The sequence below is a fragment of the Brachypodium distachyon genome, chromosome 3 (genome assembly GCF_000005505.3).
Source record: "Brachypodium distachyon strain Bd21 chromosome 3, Brachypodium_distachyon_v3.0, whole genome shotgun sequence".
Lineage (NCBI taxonomy): Eukaryota > Viridiplantae > Streptophyta > Magnoliopsida > Poales > Poaceae > Brachypodium > Brachypodium distachyon.
Window position 1 is genome coordinate 21206766 of NC_016133.3, and position 21444 is coordinate 21228209.

The window sequence follows — 21444 nt, forward strand, 5'->3', positions numbered from 1 at the left end:
GTCCTGACGATTAACCATATGGATGTGTGTTGGGAAAAGTTCATCAATTCACGAGCAATCGACGTTTTGGGGGCATGAAAGTCATGGTCCATGGCTTTGAGCTGTTTTGGAGGGTCACCGCTGAGCTCCGGTACCCGACCTCTAAAGCATGCTCGTGAAATTGTAAAAAAATTAATACCGAACTATATGACGTTATGACGTCAACCTAGTCATATTCACGTGTAAAAAAAAACCTGTCATATTCAGAGCTACAGAGATTGAGGTTGAGCAAATGGACCAGGTTTGGTTACAATTTTACACTAGTATCATTTTCCCTCAAAAAAGTAATCCCTCTGATCCTAAATTGTTGACTCAAATTTGTCAAATATGGTTGGATATATTATTCTTAAAAACATCTAGATACGTGTAATATTTCGACAACAATTTAAAATCGGAGAGAGTATCCTTTTTCTTTACTGAACTCTTGAAGATAAATTTTAGATACTGCATAATTATAACTTCGAGGGTATTGGAGTTCCAAGCTCATCCATCCAGCATTGGAACTGCATAATTATAACTTCGAGGGTATTGGAGTTCCCAGCTCATCCATCAGCATTGGAACTGCATAATTATAGTCATATTGGTTTTCTGCTTTGTTTTTGACCGTCTCTCTGTGTGCATGGCAGCACCTAGGACGTGTATTCTACTTTTTGCGTGTGGCTCTGACTGATTACTTTTTGTGGAACAAGGCAAGCACATAGAGACTAAATTAAGCATGTGTAATCCAGGGCCAATCCTTTTCCCATCCAATTAACTTTGATCTCCTCCAATCATAGCATAAAACTGCACTTGGGTCAAAAGAGGCAGGCAATGCATGTGTACACGCCTCGTGCTGCAGATTTGCCACAGGGGTCACTAAACTTTCAACAATTTTTCCAGATCGCAAAAAGCAGAGAGGGGACCTAAAGCGAAGGACGGCACTATATGGGCTTTGGGTTAATGTATCCGGCCGGCCGGCGAGAGAGAATACTTGGTGATTAAGTAAGGAATCAGGCATGTGTTCTAATCTGGCACCAACAAAGCCACACGCAGAGGAAAAAGATATGACCCTCGGCGCGTCTCCTAGCTGTGCCAGAGCATGATCGATGTGCCGCCTTTTTAGGTCTACAGTATTCTTTTAGAGGTACGTCCACTGTATTCTTTTAGAGGTACGGTGTATAAAGCTTGACGGCTATTTTCCTGAAATTACTGCAGATACGCAAGAGTATTGAGCACTTCGAATCAAAAGAAAGACATGTCGACAAGTGCCCCAGGAAGATCTTCTGGCTTTTGTCACATCACAGGTCACTGTGTGGGTTTTATGAGCAGAGCATTGTTTAGTGACGAAAGCTTCTTTTGTTATCGTGCTTGTTTTTGCGTCGTGATTAATGCTTCGTTACGTGAGCGATGACCGAATTGGTGGGACGCACTTGTGAATTAACCGGATGAGTCTACCCCTTTCCAATTTCCAAACCGACAAATAATTGTATACCACTAACTTCTAGAACTTCCTGAGCTTGTCTCCACTGTCGAGTCTAAGAGTAAAATGAATCACTCCTTGTTAGAAAGAGTTTATAAAGATTAAACATCCCTATCTCAAGTGCAGATGCTTTCAGGGGAATCATGGTAACCAAGCCATGTCGGCCAGCTGGGGAGACGTATGATTTGCTTTGCGAGATTTGTAGGACACATGACACTTCTGTGCGTTTTGTCTCCGAGCATATCTGACCACTTCCATCGTCTGCTTCCTCATTTCTTATTTACAAAATACTACCTTTTTTTTAGGAACATATACATCCATTTTTAGGAACACGTATCTAGACGTTTTTTAGGACCCACCTCAATTCAAGGTATTCAACTGAATACCCATCAATTTGGCAAAAAAAATCGGATATATATAGTACGTATTTTGTAGGTATATATGTGAAAAGAATTTCACGCTAAATCTCAACTGTATTCACATATTAGGACCTTCTCTCCACCCTTCTCTAGTCCTTTGAGTTGGGCCAGCCCAGTAAACTGAACCATCTCTGCTCGTAGCCTCGTCTTCAATCGAATCGATTCTGACCAAAACACCTTGAGGCTCCTCGTCTTCAATCCCTAGCGCGGCTGTCCCAAATCCCATGCCGAATTCTACTGAGCTGTGAGCAGAAAATTCTCCTCCTCATCTCGTCGGGTCCCTGCGTGGCTGCTGCTCGGTGCCGTCCGCCAGTTTCCCCCTGTCAGCAGCTGGCGGCTACACTGCGACAGGCCGACGGTTGCACAACGCCTCACCGATCAGCCGATCACTCTGATCAAAAATTGGACAAGCTTGATCGGTTCTATCCGAAAGATTTTGAAGATGAAAAAATGAACCAGCTTCCTTATCAATTGAAGCACTATTTTAATGATGTGACTAAGGATGAAAACTTCAGAAATTTGTATAGATTTCCGAACAATTAGTACTCTAATTAGTGATGTTATGCCTCGGCTCAGTTATACAATTTCTGATGGGATGATCAATTATACTCAATTCTAGGAGTACGAAATTTCACTCAATTATGTGCTATCTCTTCTATGTATGAAAATGCAGTACTCCTATATGTGCTATAATCAACTCTGTGTGCCAAAAACAAGGCTAGCTATTTTAATCAACTTGAGTACCCACTTCTAAAATCCTGGCCCGCCCCTGGGTGCTGATGTGAGCCTCGATGGATGCCACATCGCATCGCATAAAATAGATTGGGCAGCTCCGGTTTGCAGCGGCACCGGTAAATAAGCTTTTTTGACACTTACTATGCAAATATTTTTTGTGTGATCGTTACGAGTGTAGTTGAGAATAGATGACCCGCCAACTTGCCGACTAGCTAACTACTGACGTGTAGCTTTTGGCCCAATACTTGAATCATCATCAGTTTTAATCTCAAACGCCCTGAATTTCACATCTCTTCCGCTGTGATGGCAAAAGGAGGGAGGGAGGGATGTTTCCAGCAATTGCAACTTGTGATTGTACTCATGAACAAGATCAAATACTTCATAATTTCCCAATTCTCGATCTACTGTAAGGCCCATGCGGACTAGGAAACTAGTCCTAATTTCAGCTCGAGATTGCTTACATAGGTGATCTCTTATGTCTGATGCCGATCTGTCCTCTCTGCGACAAACAAATCTGCACGATGCAATTATACTGTCGAACTTACTTGGGTTTGCGTTCCTCTTCTTGACACCAAACCTAATTCTACGTCTACGTTAGTACTCCCGGCCCTCCTCTGGCGACACGAGGCAACCCTAACCTCCCCAACCTAGGGCCACCTCCGTCACTCCTTTGCATCGCTGCCGCCGGAGGGGGCGCCGGCGAAGCTGTGTGCGCCCAAAGATGGTGGTGGCGGGGCTTTGTTTCCCTCTCCCGCGGCGCGAGCCGGAGGCGTGCGGTGCAGGCGGGCTGCGCCGCAGCCTGCGCGTGGTGGTGGTGCCGCGGTCTGCGTGTGGTGGTTGCGCAAGCGCGTGGTGTGGGCTGCGGGCGGGCCGGGCCTGGTCCGGCTTGGGCTGGGCGGGCTGCGGCCACTGTGCAAGTCTGCGTGGGTCGCGGTTTGCGACGTCGTGGTGTGGTTGAGGTGCGGGGCGGTTGCCTCGGGGCATGGGCTGCTACCTGTTGGCCGGATCTGGGCCGGTGCGCCGGGATCCGTGCGGCGGCGGCTCGATCTGGCCCTTCGGCGTTCAGATCTGGTGCGTGAGGTGGTCGGGCTCTGTGGCGTTCGGTGGTCTTCGTCGGCGTCCTGGAGCAGTGTTGGTGAGGCTCTAACCCTTGTCTTGCTGCGTGGATGTCCTCTTTTGTCCGCGGTGGGTTGTTTGGGACTACGGGTGAAAACCATGAATCGACTTTGTCGGTGCCGGCGATGGCGGCGTCTGTGGACGTCGCTTCCTTCTGGAAGGCGTCACCGTGCAGTCCCTTTGCACCCACCCTTTGCAGTCGAGGTTCCTCCGAGCGAAAGCTTAAGATTCAGTTCATCTGGGTCGGGCAATGGTGGCGTTTTCGGACGTCGTGCCCTCCTTGGAGGCATTGCCTTGGAGATCTCGACTGGCGGCGGAGGACGCTTGTAGCGGCAAGTCCGGTTTGGGCCTGGCCAGGGTTGTCGATATCGAGCAACGTGAACTCCCTTGCACAAGCTGTGCCTTCGGGGTGGCCTCTTCCTTGCTCCAGTCGTCGGAAAAGCCCAACTCTGCCTACCTTCTCTGGCTTTAGAGTCTGCTGCCTATTCGTCGTCGTTGGAGCGGGTGGATGTTTGTCTCGGTGGTTGCATTTTGTTTGTAGGTAGCTTTGTACCTAACTTTGTTAGGCTTTTGCTCGGTATTAGGGTTTTTGTACGGCTTTCCTTAATAAGTCGTGCTCTTGGTCTTCGCCCGGTTTCTCCTCAATTAACCGAGCTTTGTATGGTTTTTGGGTCCGGTTTTCCTCATAAACTGGATCACCTTTCCTGCAATCGGATTCTTTCGGCTGCGTCTATTGACAATAAATAACCCGCTGATGGTTGTTTCGTAAAAAAAAAAGATAGTACTCCCCAAAGTTCCAAGCCTCTTTCAAATCCAAAGTATTCCCTCCGTTCCATATTAAGTGACAAAATATTACATGTATCTAGACATTTTTAGGTATAAATACAACCATATTATGACAAATTTGAGTGACTTAATATGGAACTGAGAGAGTACTAAATCTCAACAAAAAATATTAAAAAAAATCAATGATTATGGGAGCTAGTTTACAAGGCCTTGATCAATGAACCTGGCTCACCTGATGTTTGAGTTCCTTTTTGCAAAGTATAGAGATGTTGGCATGTCTGCTGAAGTACACGTATAGCTGGCGGAGAAGGTTTGCCGACGCCGATACGGATGCCTTTGTTTAGACTTGAGTTTGTGCTTATTTGGCTTCTAGTGATAACAAGCCAACAAATCTAAACATACAGCAAATTTGCAGTTAGCTGAAACAAGGAGCTCCAGCTCCATCCAGCCTCATTTGCTTTACGCAGCAGAAGCTGGAGCTGGAACAAATTCCCACGCAACAATGCCCTCGTCACTTATTCGGTATTCACGCCAAAATTGCCACCGGGTATCACCGAACCGTTTTCTCCTCTTTCCCCTCCCCACCCTTCACCCCCAACTCCCGAACGAGAACCAGAAGTCCAGAACGAGCGGGTGAGCGGCGGCCCGACCAAATCCCGCGCCGCCAGGCCGCTCCCGTGGACCTACCGCGGGGCAGACTCGGCCGGATCCGCCCGTTCCCCTCCTCCTTCTTCTCCACCGGTCCACCCCCACCAACGAGGCAACGACCCCCTCCGCGCCTCCTCTGCTGGGAACCGCTGACGCCCGACGCGATATGCCCGCTCGCCGGCCCGCCTCCTCCCTCGAGGCCTCAACAAACGCCCGACGATGCGGTAGCTTCCTTTCCCCAACCACGCAGATCCTCCGTCTGCTAGCAGTATTCCCGAGCTCCGTTGGCATAACTACGGCCGCTCTGACTCCCGCCTCTCACAGATCCGGCTGGTGACCTTGTAGAACATGCAGCACATGAATTGATCTACTGCTCCGATGTAGTACTACTTTTTATCTCAATTCGTGTGATTGATCAGTTAGAGATAACCTTGTTAGTGCTGGCTGTCTTCAGGGCGGACAAAGATTTTCTTTTTGGTTTTCTTGTTATCCAGTATGGGTTAGCATTTTACAGATGCAGCATGTCAAAGGACTGCAAACTACTTTTTCGCAGAAAAAGAAGGACACAATTTCAGTTATTTACTATGGATTTTCACAATGATTTCATTCATAGTATTTTCTCATTGTTGGAATTAAATTATACTCACTCCATCCCATATTAAATGACTTTTTATTACATGTATCTAAACGTTTTTTAGGCATAGATACATCCATATTTGGATAAATTTGAGTCACTTAATATACTCCATATCAAGTGAAATTAAGCAACTCATGCTAAATCTAGCCAAAAACATACAATTTCAGGTAAATTCCATTAAAAATACTGTATTCTACTCTAAACACAGTTGTTAAACTCATCATTTGTACTTATATCGGCGAATCCGACACTTGTTCAAAACTTGTAGCAAACACGGACATTTCAGACATTCTATCCCCATCCACTACTGTCCTAAACAAACAGCAAGTGAGGTACAACTCCAGCCTTTCAACTCCAGCAAAAAATTAGGTTCTTTCAGCTTTAGCTAGCTTGTTTTCAGCTCCAGACTAAACAAAGTCAGCCTACGGGGATCCAAGAATCCAAGATGTGTTGCAACGAGTGCCAAAGGACTGGGAGATGAGAGGAGAGCAAAGCACGATCTAATGCGTGCGCATTTTAGCGATGTATTTTGGCACGAGCTGACGAGACAGCAGGCATGAATTTTGGCCTTTGGGGGCGGGCTTGAATAGATACTATGTCTAGTTGGGCTTTCGTTTTTTTCCTCTCCTTTGCTTGCTGGGCTTTTATATTTTTCCTTGGCCCATTGATGCAGCACCTGATCTTTATCTACTTGTGTAAAATACCGGTGGCGACAGTCCATTATTTTTGGACTGCATGACATTTCTTGTTCCCGTATTTGTTGATTTGGCACATTGTGCGGAGAATGGATGGGTATGTATTGTACCTCAATGTTCTAACATACTCACTATCATAATGAGTATCTTAAGTATGCCCTAGTCAAAAATCTGTATGTAATGTAAAAAAAAGAAGTATGGTACCTTAATGCAGATACAACTCTAAGCGCTAAACTCAAGATAATTCATAATTGTTCTCTCACAAAACATAATAAATATAAGAGCATGTTTAGATACAACATCAAGATACAAAGCATTGTACAAGTTGTATCTAAACATGTATTTAATGTTTTAGATATGATGCATTGGGAGTGCCCTAATACTTTCTCCGATCATAAAAAAGTCACCTACTTGATACAAAATTTGTACTAACTTAGTACAAAATGGACGACAATTTTTATGAATCGGAGGTAGTATAAGATACACTGTGCTCAACATTATTTTTAGTTTAGTCCGTAGCAAGGTGTCATGTGCCGTGAGAACCAGTTCCAAGTTGGATTAGCAGCAACCGAAAATATGAAGGCCGCAGTTTGATTAGCAGCATCAAGGTGTGAGCATATTGTTTGGGAACAGCTGTAGTTAACCACTACCTATTTGTAGCACATTTTTAATTAGTAGCGTCTGTTTGCAGACGCGCGTTTCGTGAATCGTGTTTAAGTTATTTAGGTTTGGTTCAGTTTGGGCTCATTACCTTGCTCTTTAAGAATCCCAAAGATTGCTCCGTACAGAACGGTATATTGTTGCACACACAATTTGTACACGGACCTTGCTCCTAGACCGGTATGCATTCTTTCCTCGGAGCAAAAGGGCTCACTGCCCCTTCCATTGAGAACGAAACACAAAGTCTTGCAATTCAGCTGCAAAACTCTCCCTGCAGGTTGCGGGAGCACACACCAGAGAGATATATAGCAAAGTATGCAACGATTGATTTCCTTTTGCTGCATTTCTCAGTGGCCTAAAATGGAACGGCTCCAACGAGATAGAGATAAGTCGAGGAAACAGAGAGGAAGGCGGGACAAGACAGAGGAAGGCGATCAGAAGGACCAAACCTTATCCAATCCACTGCTGGCTCACAGGACACGCGTCATGGAATCCACGCTCTCCTGGCCGAGACTAATAACGGCTGAATCCATCATGCATAGTGTACAAAGACTGAAATATCCCCAAATTGTCTGTTCTGCTGCGTCCTGAGCCGGAAAATGTGGGTCGGTTACCGTATTTTCTGTTCGGTGCTTACGTAGTCGGGGGAGGAAATGGCGTTAAGAGGGCTTCCAGAAACATGTGTGATATGACGATTTTGCCATCTCTTAGGATATTATTGTTCTAAAACACCCCATAGAAATCGCAAATGCACACTCGCATTAGACGCTTACGACGCCCAGGGTAAAATCATCACGAGCGCCTCGCTATCAATACGGGGTGAAGCTACAAACATAAATAATAATAATATAGTACGTATATGCAATTTGAGCAAGAATATGCTGACAGTAATGTGTTCAACAATTTTACAACAGATAATATAGCGAAAGACGCAGCACATGGTGAAAAGAAATTGATAATCAAACCCTTACTAAAATAAAGACACTAAAGACGAATCCACTTGTAAAAGAAGGAACAATAGCCTATAAAATTAACAATTTGATGAGAAATTGTAAAGCGAAAACTGTATAATTATCAAATTAAATTAGTTAAGTAAGAACAGAACCTTTTACTATTTGTGCTCTCTATTTGTTTTATGGAACGTTAAACCACTTGTTTATGAGGAAATTCCATATGTGCCATCCATAATTTGCCCAAATATTCAAATAATAGTCAAATTCTCGCCTTCCAAATATAACACTAAGTTTTTTGCACCATCTCCAAATTAACCACCACCATCAGTTGACCACCGGCTGACCATTAGTTGACCACCGGCTGACCAATAGTTGACCGTCAAGTGGATGATGAAAAGATGATTTTTATCCCTAATCTTCTATATCTAAGTAGAAGCAACCCACTGATTGATTTCTCTAAACATGCAAACATGCCACATCATCACATAATTAATTTGTTCACACCTATCTAGTGGAAAACTCATACTTTTGCACATGCCTGCATGTTACTTCCATCAAGCTATTCCCACTAAGTGAAGAATGTACAATTTTATTATATGTTTTCAATTTGGAATATTCCTTATGTTAACTAAAAATTTCCGCAACAACGTGCGGGGCATCATCTAGTACCTTTAACATGGTCAACCACAACTATTCATTATGCTGCTACATAATTTTCGCCATGAGTTTAGCAATTAAGTTTGGAATAAACTTTAGGAAGAAAAATAGCAACACAATAATTTCCGTTTGAAAAAAACTGAAAATTTCAGCGGCATATTTCCTTATTTAACTAAACATCACAACTCCACAATAAATTCAGTAGAATAATATACTCAGATTCATCATAATTCACAACTAAGATATTGTTCAAAAGACCACAACAAACATGATGTTGGGGGGATCTTGGTTAAAGGTGCAAAAGGGGCAAAATTGTCTTTTCATCAGCCACTTGACAACCAACTAACGGTCAACTGGCGATCAACTGATGATGGTGGTTAATTTGGGCAGGGTGCAAAATTTGAATGATAACTTTTGAAAATGACGCTAGTCACGGAGATAGGATGCACAATCGCTCGGATGTTTTTCGGGTTGAAGTTCTTTCTTTCCTAGGTGCACTCTTGTTAATTTTACCCTGTGCGCTAGCTAATTATAGGACATAGTTATTATTAAAAGAAATCGGAACCGGATATTGTGAGTGCACCAGAGAAGCACCATATGGCGTCTCGCTGCTATCAATGAGGGTACATTATCTACCGCAGAAGGAATAATCCGTTTTAGTGAGACAAATATGGTGGCAAACCTCTAGTTCGATCCATTGTGGGACTGAGGGTACAATTACTGAACCAACCAATGTCGAACTCAGGTTTTCTATATTGGGTGGGGCAAAGAAATATTGTGTTTCCAATATTGGATGGGGCATACACATCACGGTTCTATTTTTTTTATAATTTGTACTAATGAAAAAGATTTCAAAATTATTGAAATTCTTGTTTCTCGGTTGGATGCCCTTTTACATATGTAATATTCTTCTAAAGCTTTAGGCCTTTTTATTCCTTTACTTTTAATCTTTGTAGGTGCATCTTTAGCTATAATCTTAAGGCCCTCTTTGAATTGAAGGATTTTCATAGGATTTTGGTAGGATTCTAGTCCTTTTTCTAAATGAGCTCTTTGGATTATAGGAATGGAGTTGGCAAAATCCTATGAAATCCATCCCTTTTGCTTAAATTCCATAGGAATTCATGCATGAGCTCAAACCTCATCCTTTTTTTCTTTTTGAAAGTTTCAATGGATCTACCGTCTATCTCTCTCTTCTCTTACTCGATCTAATATCAAATTCCTGCTTTCAAACAATTTTCCAGTCCTATATGTTTCGTATTTCTATGTTTTTCCAATCCTTTGATACAAAGAAGTCATAGAAGACAAGACAGTACAAGTTGTTCCACTTCTGTTTCTATTTCCTGTATCAGTTCTGAATATGGCCCTCTGCAAGAGCTTGTACTTTGCATTATGTAAGGCAAGGCTAAGCAAAATGTTAGAACCGGGTCTATAAAAACGAAAATTGCTGCAGTGTGCAAGATTTCTTAACTACTCTTGTAGGACCCACAGGTTATATTTTTTAGTGTCAATTCACTTTTCCCAATTCTCCTGGCCGCTTGCTGTCCTGCTTTCTTCCTCCTCGTCTTCTCTTCTCCAATCTCCTCCTCCAATCACCGCAGGCCTCTTCCTCCTCCTCACAACAGCCACCTCCACGCTCCACCTCACCCTCACGCTCCATCGCGAATCCCTGATCTTCTGCTGCTGCTTTTGCTCGAATCCCTGATCTCCCGTTGCTGCTTCTCCTCTAATCCCTGGTCTCCTCTTCGAATCCCAGAGCATGGCAGTGGCGGCGGCTCCTCCGGCGGCGAGGAGATGAGATGGGGCGGCCGGACAGCGAGCAGACGACGCACAGCAGCGGGGCGAGGAGGTGAGGTACTGCGCTCGGGTGGGACCCCGCAAGGTCAACCATTCGCTAGAGTCGGGACAAGTTCTTGCGCCGAGTCTAAGAAAACTCCTTAGCACCTCACTGCTCCAAGGTTTAGACCCGGGTCTAAAACTTCTTAGCACCAGTATAGCACCGAATTTGACCAACATTGCAATTGCTCTCAGCATGAATAGTCTGACGCTGATCTTTGTCTACTCTGTTTCTGAGAAATGATAAAGTCGTTGCCTTCCTTAAAAAAAGAAAACCGGGAGGGGCAAAACTGTAACTTGGGTAGAGAGACCGTCGCTCGCCCACCGCTTCATGTTCCGCTCTCTTCCGGATAAAGCGAAAGCTAAGGCCCACCTCTTTCCTTCTATTTTCCACCCAAACAAACAATAATATACTTTCGCCACTTCTCTCTCTCTCTCTCTCTCTAAAGTTGCGCTCGTGCTCGAATCCAAGGAGCGGCCATTGCTGGTGGTAAGACGATCTCCGGTCTCCTTCGATTTGAGCCTTGTTTTGATGTGATCTGAGCTTTGATCGGTGTGATTCTTTTTCATCAATTATTGGCTGGTTATTTCAGATTCCGTTTGATTCTTTCTGTACGATTTCTGATTGTTGTTCTTCGCTTTGGTCTGTTCATCTTTTGGGGGATTTTGGTTTCTTCGGCCGAGTGGCTAATGTTTGGTTTCTAGCTTCGATTCAGGTTAGTTCTTGCTTGGTTTCTTGGTTGATGCTCGCTTGTAAGTTGTAACTGAAATGGAGTTTGATCTGCCACTTGGTTTTGGATAAAGATACGATTCTTTTCATTTGTGACCGAAATTAGGCAAATATACATTTGAGGGAAGACAAAGAAGTTCTGGGTGACTTGTACATGATTGGTCAACTTCAATAATATTCTCTAAAATAATGTTCGCAAGTTGTTGTCGTTGTGGTTGATCATGCAGTTTAAAAGATAATTAAGTAATTGGGGGCGTACGATTGTTGCGTACTGCATTATTTTATCATGCCATGCTAAAGTAATGAGAAATATATAGTGACTTCTGAAGCTATGAGGAAAAGGATTTGATATTTTCATCACGTTGTATTGGGGCATGGGAGCAAAGAATTTATTTGTGCATTAGCATTTCACCACTATCCTGTCATAGATGTAGTCAGTATGTGTTTTTGGCAGGGGCGGCTAAGAAGATGCAGAGTTATTTGTGAATTGAAATTTCCACCCAGACTAGTCTCCCATTGTGATTAAACTTCCTCATTCATTGTTTTGATTTTTGTTATGTAGGCAGTTTGATGGCGATGGAGGGACCAATTCTATGCCGCCCTGTAATGCAAGCAAAGCTTCCTGCTGCCCTGATCAGCAACTCATTGATCAAATCTGGCCAGCTTGGAACTGCATTCTTGGGTGTGGTGTCTAAATACCGGAACATCACTAGACTCATTTCGCCAACCTTTCAGCCATCTGCAAAGAATCTCGGCCCTATTTGCTCTAGCTTCAGCTCATCATCTGATGGTAATGGATACATGGCTGGAAACTTCAATGAAAATGATGAAGATTATGTTGATTCCAGTGTGCTAGAAGCAGGTAATCTCACCATTCAGAAATTACTTAAATTTTTATCAGTTGTTGCTCCGATTTTTTCCTCAGTTCGCATCAACTGCGCAATATACCTCTGTTGCATCACTGTAGAATTACTAGCAAAAATAAATGTCCGGAGTATTTTTCTTTTTATTACAATTTTCATTCTGGTCGTCCTATATATTTTCTTATGACTAGCCCAACCTACAGTTTGTATGCTTGAACTTAGGAAAATAACATTTTGTGCATTATGAGAGCTCTCCACTTGAGCTTTCAGCTCTCCACTTTAACGATGTGCCAAAGCAGAGGATTGTGCACTATCCCTGTTTTGATCCCTCATCAGTACTCCCTCTATTCCTGAATATCGGGCGTGCATGTTTTCCATGATTTAACTTTGACCAGTGATTCGTCTAACTATACACAGATGAATATAGATTACAGCTATGATGTGTATTGGGGCTAATCCTTGACTATCTTGTACTCTCTCTGTTCAGGAATATATGATGTTTCTCAATGTTGTCACTGCTACCAATATGCAACTTTGAGAGTTACCTTTTCATGTAAATTTGTTCGTAAAAGATTTAGAATCATTATATAATGAAATCATTGTTCATTAAAAAAATGTGATAACAACATTCTTACCTCGCCAATCTGAATAGTATTTTATGGATCATTCCAGTAGTCAAGGTAGAGAAGTTTGACTGCATGCTTTCTGAAACATCATGTATTTATAAAATGAAGGCTGCATCTAATAACTTGAGTAAATGGCTCTGGATGGGTTAAATATGTAACTCTTGATTTGCCAGCAGTGCTAACGTCCTTACTTTACCTGTTAATCTGTAGCATTATGGAACTACATGTGGTAACTATTTTACCTAATTTGAGTTCCACGTATGTGTGGATTAACTGACTTGTTAACAACAGTATTCTCGATGTGTCTGTTCCTCGCTAATTTTTAATGGGGCTTGTCTTGTTGTGTTCATTATCCCAGTTGAGGTGAGAAGTGGATCTGAGGGATATATAATAAAGATGCGAGATGGAAAAAACTTGCGCTGTGTGCACAACAATTCTCAAGGGAGACATATTCCAGAGAGTGCACCACAACCTGCTATTGTTTTGAGGATTGAAGATGGAAATGAAACTTTACTGCCAATCATCGTTTGTATGTACAATACCTAATTCGATTTGGAGTTTAAACTAAAACTATACTTTGACTTGAATAAAAATATTAATTTACATCTTTTCAGTGGAGATGCCAAGTGTACTTCTGATGGCTGCTATTCGCAATGTCCATATTGTAATACCCTATTTCGTTGGTGCCATTCACCCCTGTTTATTTTGCTTCATACAGTCAGTAACCCTATTTTTCTTGTAGGCAAGACCAACCATCTATCAGGTTGTCAAGGAGCTGATTGATAAGATGGGCTATGAGGTAAGCTTATTCTGGATTCATCTATTGTAGATACTCTGAGTTTCTCCTGTGGAGTTCAGGCACCATAATTCTCATTCATTTATGTCTTCTCCTATTATGGTGGATGGTTCCAGGTAAAACTTGTTCGGATAAACAAGAGAATTCAGGAAGCATACTGTGCTGTGCTGTATTTAGCTAAGGTACCGAGTGATTGAATAAATTTGTAGGAAGGAAACTGGATATCCTGTTTAGTGGGTACAACGTCATCATTTAGTGTTCTGAACTAGAAACTGCATGTACTACAGATTGGAGATCAAGCAGATGGTATCACTTTTGATCTTAGACCATCAGATGCTATTAACATTGCTGTTCGTTGCAAGGTATTTTGCTATACATGTTGAATGTTAATTTTGCTTTCTATTATGTCTCTGGTACCAGAAGACGAGAACTCATCCAGTAGCTCTCTGTTTTGTTTTCTGTTGCTGCAACTTCTCTTAGTTCCTATGATGATTGTTCAACTTCTCAGATTTCATTATTTACCTTTTAGATGAGTTTACCATGTGATTACATGCTCACATTGTTAATGGTATTAACAATAACGTTAAGGGCATAATGTTAAGACTAGCTTCCCTATAATGAAATGTTAATGACATAATGTTAAGAGTAGCTTCCACAGCTGAGATTGTTTTAACCCATCTTATCTTACTATAGAAGGCGCCCCATGTGTATTCATGTGATTCCTCTTGACAAAAACAGGTTCCTATACAAGTACATAGAAGTCTTGCATACAGCGATGGCATAAGATCAGTCGAACCAGCAAAAATGATGGTCGCAGCTGGCTTATCCGATGGTTTGTTGTTTACTGAACTTGACAGGTAATTTGTTTACGAATCTATTATGTTTCCCATTGAATGCATGAAATGAATACTGATGCAGAACTTTAAATTTGGAGGTTCTTCATTCGTAGATCTGTGCACATACTTGCTTGGTTTTCCTGACAAGGAAAATGTAGTTGAATTGTGATGTGCATGAGAGTTTTTCAGTCACTGACCATTCAGAAAACTGGCTGAGACAGTAACTTCTAAGGGGCCAGAGGTTCAATGATGAATTGATACTTTTAACTCTTCATTGAGAATCCAATGATATAATCTTTGTAGCACGTAACCCACATATCGGTTTAATTTTTTGGTAAGAGTTAAACCTCAAAATGTATAGGCGGTATTCTTTGAGAAATGGAGGAAAAAGCTCATCCACCGTCCTGAATGTTATTTTTCTCACCCTTGTTTTTTCTTATCAGACCTGATGGACAGCCCTGCATCGAGGCTCAAGAGTTCAGTTTGGTGCGTAACATGCTCGTTGCAGTTGTCGAAGAGAGATACAAAGATGCAGGTAATGATGCTACCTTTTTGTAGCCTTGTTTCGATTAATCAGTGCACTTAAAACTAAACAATCATATAAAAAAGAACATCAACAATCACATAAATCAGTGCACCAAATACGACATGAACGAGCATCATAGCAAGCAAACAACTGTCTCACGTCATAATCTAGGAAGAAAGAAAACGCTTTTAGCTGAAATACTTTTTTCTTTGAGCAACCGGTAGGAACACGGCCTATGATTATGTTCTATATGCTTATAATTTATGTGTGTTGTCAGCAACATGGAAGGACAAACTAATGAAACTAAGGTCTAAACGGAAGAACTGGGCCTGAAAGGTGGTTCTCAACTCACACGGTCTAGTTCCATCGTATCCGCAGAAATGTGACCGTCTACCCATTTTATACAGCTGGCTCATTTGGACGGTGTAAATAAAGACGATGTCCTGCTGAATCCCAGTATGCAATGCAGATATGGTTCGGTGTAACTAGATGTACATTATGAGGCCCTAAGAAGTGGCTTCTGTAAATTTGGACTAAGAACTAATCTATGTAAATGTCTTCATGTTTTATGCCTCTTGTTACCAATAGTCACCATTTAGTCCCGTTATTACTGTAAAAATCAACTTGTGGCGAGATCTCTATTTTTCTCTTTTCTTAGTGTCAGGATTTGGCCGGTAACTAACAGTGAATCCGGTCTAAAGGCAGCTGAAGCTGCTGAACGATTATTGAAATCGAAACGAGCAGGTGCAGATGCGAGGTTATATACGGCTTCATCACAAGGTCATGTTTTCTTTCTCAGAGCAACTCTAGCCGTTACCCAAAAAGTTCTTTCTCAGAGCAACTCTAGCAAAAAGCCGAACTGAAAAAAAAGTGTATTTGGTGTAAAGAATCAGGTTTTTCCGGTTCTGAAAACAAGGTATGAGGTATCTGTTCTGCGTCAGTCCGCGCGAAACCGAAACATGTACCAAGTCTTGAAAATCGACAGTTCGTCGGATACAAAGCGACAAACTGTCATCGTTCAGATATAGTTCTCCAAATTGCGCAACGAATAAAAAAAATACATATCAAACTTTGTGGGGCTGTGTTTGGCCGGAAAGAGCTCGGGCGAGTAGATCGGCGACGGCGAGTAGTTGGAGCTCGCACGTGCAGAGGAAATTTCCCTCCCGCCAACGAGTTGAGCTGAGTTTCGGTAAGGCGCCAATTCGATCTCCACCCCGCATATATTGGGATTTCGATCCGGGAGATCGGATCCCCGAAAACTTTTTTCGGACTAGGGTCCGTTTTCGGTATCTATTCAGTGCCTTTTTTCTACCGAAACCGAAAAAGCGACGGTTGGTATTCGGTATCTAGACACAAGTGCGTGCCTATTATACACCGAAAACCGAACCGAATTGTTAGCTAAATCGGTCACCGGTTCAGTTGGTGAAACTTCGACAGTTCGTTTTCCACCTCATGTGGCACACATGTAAAGCCAGGAATGACATGTGTTTCACAAGCTGCTTACCTCTCTCTAATAATCACGCCATCTCTGCAGAGAGCAATGCCCTCTCCCAGACGCATGTTTTATACTCCCTCCATCATATATTAACCGACTCAAATTTGTCTAAATATGGACGTATCTATGCTTAAAAAGCGTCTAGATATATGTAATAGAAAGTCACTTAAGGAGTAGATACCAAGCTAGGCAAATAGAGAGAGCATTTCCGCTGACCAATGCGAACAGACTGAAGTTATCTGCTTCAACAAGCAGGTCTCTCACTTGGGGCTCTTTTTTTTTTCTCACGAACACGCGAGCAGTTTCTTTTGTCCGAAAAGGAGGGCTTTCCTGGCCTCTGCATCAAAGCACTTGTCTTTTTCATTAACAAGAAGGGGCACAAGAAATACAAGTACACACAGCAAAACAAAGGCAAGAGCCAAAAAGAACAAAGAAAAGAAGAAAGGCGAGGCTATACAGGGGGAAGCAAGGGAGAGGGGTCAGAGAAGCGAGCGTGCAGCAGGAGGCTGCAAAGAACGCATGCACCGGCGCTGCCTCACAAACTAGCGTTCACAAGGATATCCTCAACGAAGGAACTAACTACCGGGGAGTGCCATTAAAGACGCAGTCATTCCAAATCATGCAGATGCGCCATAGCGACATGGTGAGGAGGGAGCGGATAGCCTTGGTCTTCCCAACCGACCTACCAGCTGCGAAATTGAGCCATGAAAGAAGGTGTTCGTCAGGCAGGGGTAAGCATTGGATCTGCTCGGCCTTCGAGAGTATCGCATTCGCATGGAACACCCCACGGGTGAAGACTCAATCCTCGAGCAGGTGAGAGATGGTCTCGGCCTCCAATCGGTCGGTCGTCCAACAACGATAAGCACAAGCAAACCAAAGCCAGGCACGTCATTTCAACGGCACCAAATAGCGCCAAATCTGCCTCGAAACCGGGAGAGCAGGCGATCAAGATAGAAGTGATCAAACGCTGACTTCATGGAGTAGAGGCCCGATGACGGACCAGTTCCAATGCAGCGTGTCCTCGTGATCCTTGATATGGACATGCTAACCATAGATACGACCATTAGAACCCTAATTGTTGGTGTCTCTAATAATTATAATCAGGTGAATTCAATTACAAAATGTTTTCAATATGTTACTTGCAAAGAGGCGGAGCTACTATCTTGTGTAATCTTATTATGTAGGCATCTTATTGAACTTTACAAGTCCAAAGTGAAGATGAAGTGTTATAGCCTGCAAAGGGAGATTCAAAGTGAAGCCTATCAAGTGTACTTTCCAACAAATCAAACGGCACATGATTCGGAGCTTGCTAGAGAAAGATATCACGAATTAAAGTTGAATCCGATTCGGGTCCGAGCTGTCAGGAGACCCGAATTTGTTTTAATCACCCAGGCCGCATCCGGAGTCCAAATCAAGCAAAAAAGTACTTGTTGGAAAGGTAATTACAAGACCTTTCCAACGGATCTGGCCCCATCAAGAGATTCGACTCGTGCTGACCGTGGCGGACAAAACAAGCTGACGGATCTGTTTTTCTGTTTCCTAAAGAGTTGTAGTTTGTTAGGAAAGTTAGAGATAGAGTTGGATTTCGGACTCCTTATTCAAAGTGGACGAAAATATCTCTCCCTCCTCCTTTATATACCCCATGAGCCCCCCTAAGGAGCCTTGGGTTTTGTTTAGTTAAAAGTTAGCCATCGCTACTACTTCGTGTAATCGCGTGTGTCGGTTAGACCACCTGTTTTACCGCTTTCGGAACCCCAACTTATCGTCTCGTTGAGACATTGGTTTGATATAGTATACTCGCAATTTTAGATTGCATCCGCTATTTATCTTGTTCTTGCTTGTTCTTCGATTGCTTGCAGGAACAAAGACCTTCGTGGTCAGGTTGATCGTGCCCCCGCGTGATCAATAACCCTCTGGAGTTGGTGTATCGATTACTAAGGCGCTGCCTCCTAGGCCGTAGTCGGATCGTCAACGTCACCTCCTACCCCAAATCGAGAGTTATCAATCTCATCGAAAGATCGGGCCACCCGCACCCGTATCAATCCTGCAATTGGAGCTCATTACCTAGACATATAAAGTGAACTTATGTACTTAACCATGAGGCGGACTGTTTAGCAAAAGAAGCCACAAAAAGGAATAGAAATATTGCTTCCTGCTGTAAGCCTAATCATGTTTCCTTTTTTATTAAAAAGGAAAATGCCCCGGCCTCTGGATCAATCGATGCACACACCCAATTTTATGACGAAGTTTGGAGGCAGCGTATTACGGTTCATGGATCACATAAAGTGAAAACAAAAATCAACTAGCGGAAGAGTTAATACAAAAATGCCTATGCATCGTGTAGCAATAATTTACTAGTGCACCCAATATCTTAAGGCTCACATTGGTCCACGGGGATAAGACAAGACCACAGATGGATCTAGTGAGTGGCTCTGTAGATGACGTGCACAAAATTAAACGGGGTCATTAGTGTCACAGGTTTGACTAAATGGGATCAAAAACGAAAATCTCACTAAACGGCTTCAAAACTGTCAAAAAAAATGAAACTTGGTGGTCAAAAATGAAATTCACTCTAAAGACAATATCATTTTTGCAGTTTTATATATAGCCCAACAAAAAGCAGAAATCCCATACAAATTTAACATGATCATGTTTTTGTTCCATTCTTTCTCTTCTTTATAATCAGCCATATGGCATAACAAGCACTGATCTACATGTTCATCCAATGACTGATTATCCCCACCGAGGGGGACTTGTTCTAATCAGAAATCCCTATAAAAATAACGGGGTACATGTATGTATTCCCCATGTTCAATGTAAAACGTATACATCGTCACGAAATGAAAATATTCCCTTCCACGTCCTCCAACCCCCACCGGCCGGGCAAACGGAGACCTAGGCTGTCAAACCAGTACACACATAGACATAGTGCATCGACGCGCCCCATTGCAAGCAAACTTGCAGAGTTGCAGTTGTATGAGTAAGAAAGCCATAATAACATCATATATGGCTCAAAAATATAATAACATCATATATTGCAAGATGGATAGAAATACCCACGGAGACCGACAGGCCACAACACGGTAACTTATTCATGAATGATGGGAAAGGAGCACGATCGAGGGCTCTGACGGCATGATTAACCCCGAATACCACTGCGCGGGTGGGCATGGCCAGTGGGTTGGAACGAGCATACTCTGGCCTTCGTGTACACCTTCCCTGGCCGGCAGAAATACCCCTGGTCGGGCGCACAATGCGAGTCCTCCGAGCATATGCAAAGCCCTTCGACGGCGCAACCCTTCTTGACGATATTAGTGCTCCCACTAATGCCCAGCACCTGGTCGCTCCACTCGCTGGAGAAGATCCCATCAGGATCGTACCTTTCCTTCATCCTAAGGAACTCAGCGGCCTTGGGGTACTTTCTAATGGCACCGTCAAATGCGAAGTTGCGATTCTTGCCCCAGTGCGGGAGGCCGCCGTATTTGAGCAGAGCTATCTGCTCGATCTCGTCCACCACATCGCCGTGCACACGCGGCTCGCCTTCGGTGTGGCTTCGGTAGAAGACGACATCGAAGTCAATCGAGTCCTCGGGCTTGCCGAGGTAGGCGGAGGAAGCCTTGATGTAGCGGAGCACCACGCCGACCCTGGCGTCGATCCCTGCACAGAACGCGTCAGGGTTGATGTCCCGGAGCCGCTGCATGTCGGCGATGAACGCGGGCGCCTTAGAGAGCGCGACGCTGAAGCCGGAGTTGTAGTAGAAGCTGCCCCGGATGCGCGGGTCCCAGGTACAGGACGTGAGGAGGCCGTCCTCTGGGCCGTTGAGGCATGTCCCGGACGCCTGGATGCGGTGCTGGTACCCCACCACCGGGAACCCCGTGAAGGAGATGCCGTCGTTCGTGAAGCCGTAAGCCAGCTGCTCTGTCGTGGCCGCCTGCGCCCGCACGGCCGCGCAATAGGCCTTGTCGGTGCCGTTCTCCTGCAGCCGCTCCTCCGCGGCTCTTGCGTCGATGAGCCCGCGCGTGGGCCTGGGCCGAAAGATGATCAAGTCATTGAGCCCGTTGCCCGGTGATGAGATGTCAACGCGGTCGTCCTGGCGATAAAGAACCTTGCCCTCCTGTGGCCTCCACGTCATGTCCCCGAATTCATGCAGGCGACCCCACACAACAGCCTGGTTCGCAAGATCCGAGTCATCGCGCTTCACGAACGTGACCGACCGTTTGAACAACGGCTGCAATGCGAGAGTGACCTGAGACACGACACCGAGTACCCCGATGGAGACCTTGGCCGCGTCCAGGTCCGGGTGATCGGCGCCGAGCTCCCTCACAACGGCAAATCCCTGGCTAGCCGGCGCCGGCGTGACGATCCTCAGCCCGACCACGTACTCGTGCACGGCGCCCCCTTTGCCCCACAACGAGCTCCCGTGCGCGCCCGTCGCGAGGAGGCCCCCGATGGTGAGCCCGTACCAGTACGGGGAGTGCGGAAGCGAAAGCCCAGCTTCGGCGGCGGCGGTGATCAGGTCCCGGAGGACCACGCCGCTCTCCACCGTCATGAGACGCTTGGCGACGTCGATGCGCACCGTCCGGTTGAGCCGTGCCGTGCTGATGATGGTGCCGTCGCTGCCGCCGGGGCAGGCGAGCTTGGGGATGCTGTGCGAGTGCCTTGTGGCCACCTTCGCCTTGCGTTTGGCGGATGCCACGGCCGCCACGGCGGCGACCAGCTCCTCCTCGGTGGATGGGTACGTCACGTTGGCGGCGTGGCAGACGGTTCGGTCCGTGAAGGAGCCGTACGTGTTGCTGACCGTGCAGTTGGAGGTGCCACGTGTGCAGACCACCGGGTCCGGCAGGGGGCTGCAGCCCGCGTGGTGGAGGAGGAGGAGCCCTAGGAAGAGAACCGGGAGCAAGCTTTCCATTGTCTACGCTGTTGAATGGGAACGCC

General features: G+C 44.5%; 2 protein-coding genes across 4 annotated transcripts; one reads left to right on the top strand and one right to left on the bottom strand.

Moving 5' to 3' along the window:
- Positions 1 to 10969: 10969 nt before the first annotated feature.
- LOC100830958 (bifunctional nuclease 2) lies at positions 10970 to 15647 on the top strand. 3 transcript variants are annotated; one of them, XM_003573735.4, is made up of 10 exons: positions 10970 to 11127; positions 11930 to 12229; positions 13215 to 13385; positions 13471 to 13520; positions 13599 to 13655; positions 13769 to 13834; positions 13940 to 14014; positions 14391 to 14509; positions 14932 to 15023; positions 15292 to 15647. In XM_003573735.4, the coding sequence occupies exons 2-10, from the start codon at positions 11938 to 11940 to the stop codon at positions 15345 to 15347; spliced, it is 978 nt and encodes a 325-aa protein (XP_003573783.1). In that variant the 5' UTR covers positions 10970 to 11127; positions 11930 to 11937; the 3' UTR covers positions 15348 to 15647. The 3 variants fall into 3 exon arrangements, with proteins under 3 accessions (XP_003573783.1, XP_024317573.1, XP_024317574.1); XM_024461805.1 differs by lacking the exon at positions 10970 to 11127 and having other exon boundaries at positions 15292 to 15350; positions 15422 to 15647; XM_024461806.1 differs by lacking the exon at positions 10970 to 11127 and having other exon boundaries at positions 15422 to 15647.
- A 3499-nt stretch (positions 15648 to 19146) lies between these two features.
- Positions 19147 to 21444, bottom strand: LOC100831264 (L-gulonolactone oxidase 2). Its single transcript, XM_003573736.4, has one exon. The coding sequence runs from the start codon at positions 21416 to 21418 to the stop codon at positions 19649 to 19651; it is 1770 nt and encodes a 589-aa protein (XP_003573784.1). The 5' UTR covers positions 21419 to 21444; the 3' UTR covers positions 19147 to 19648.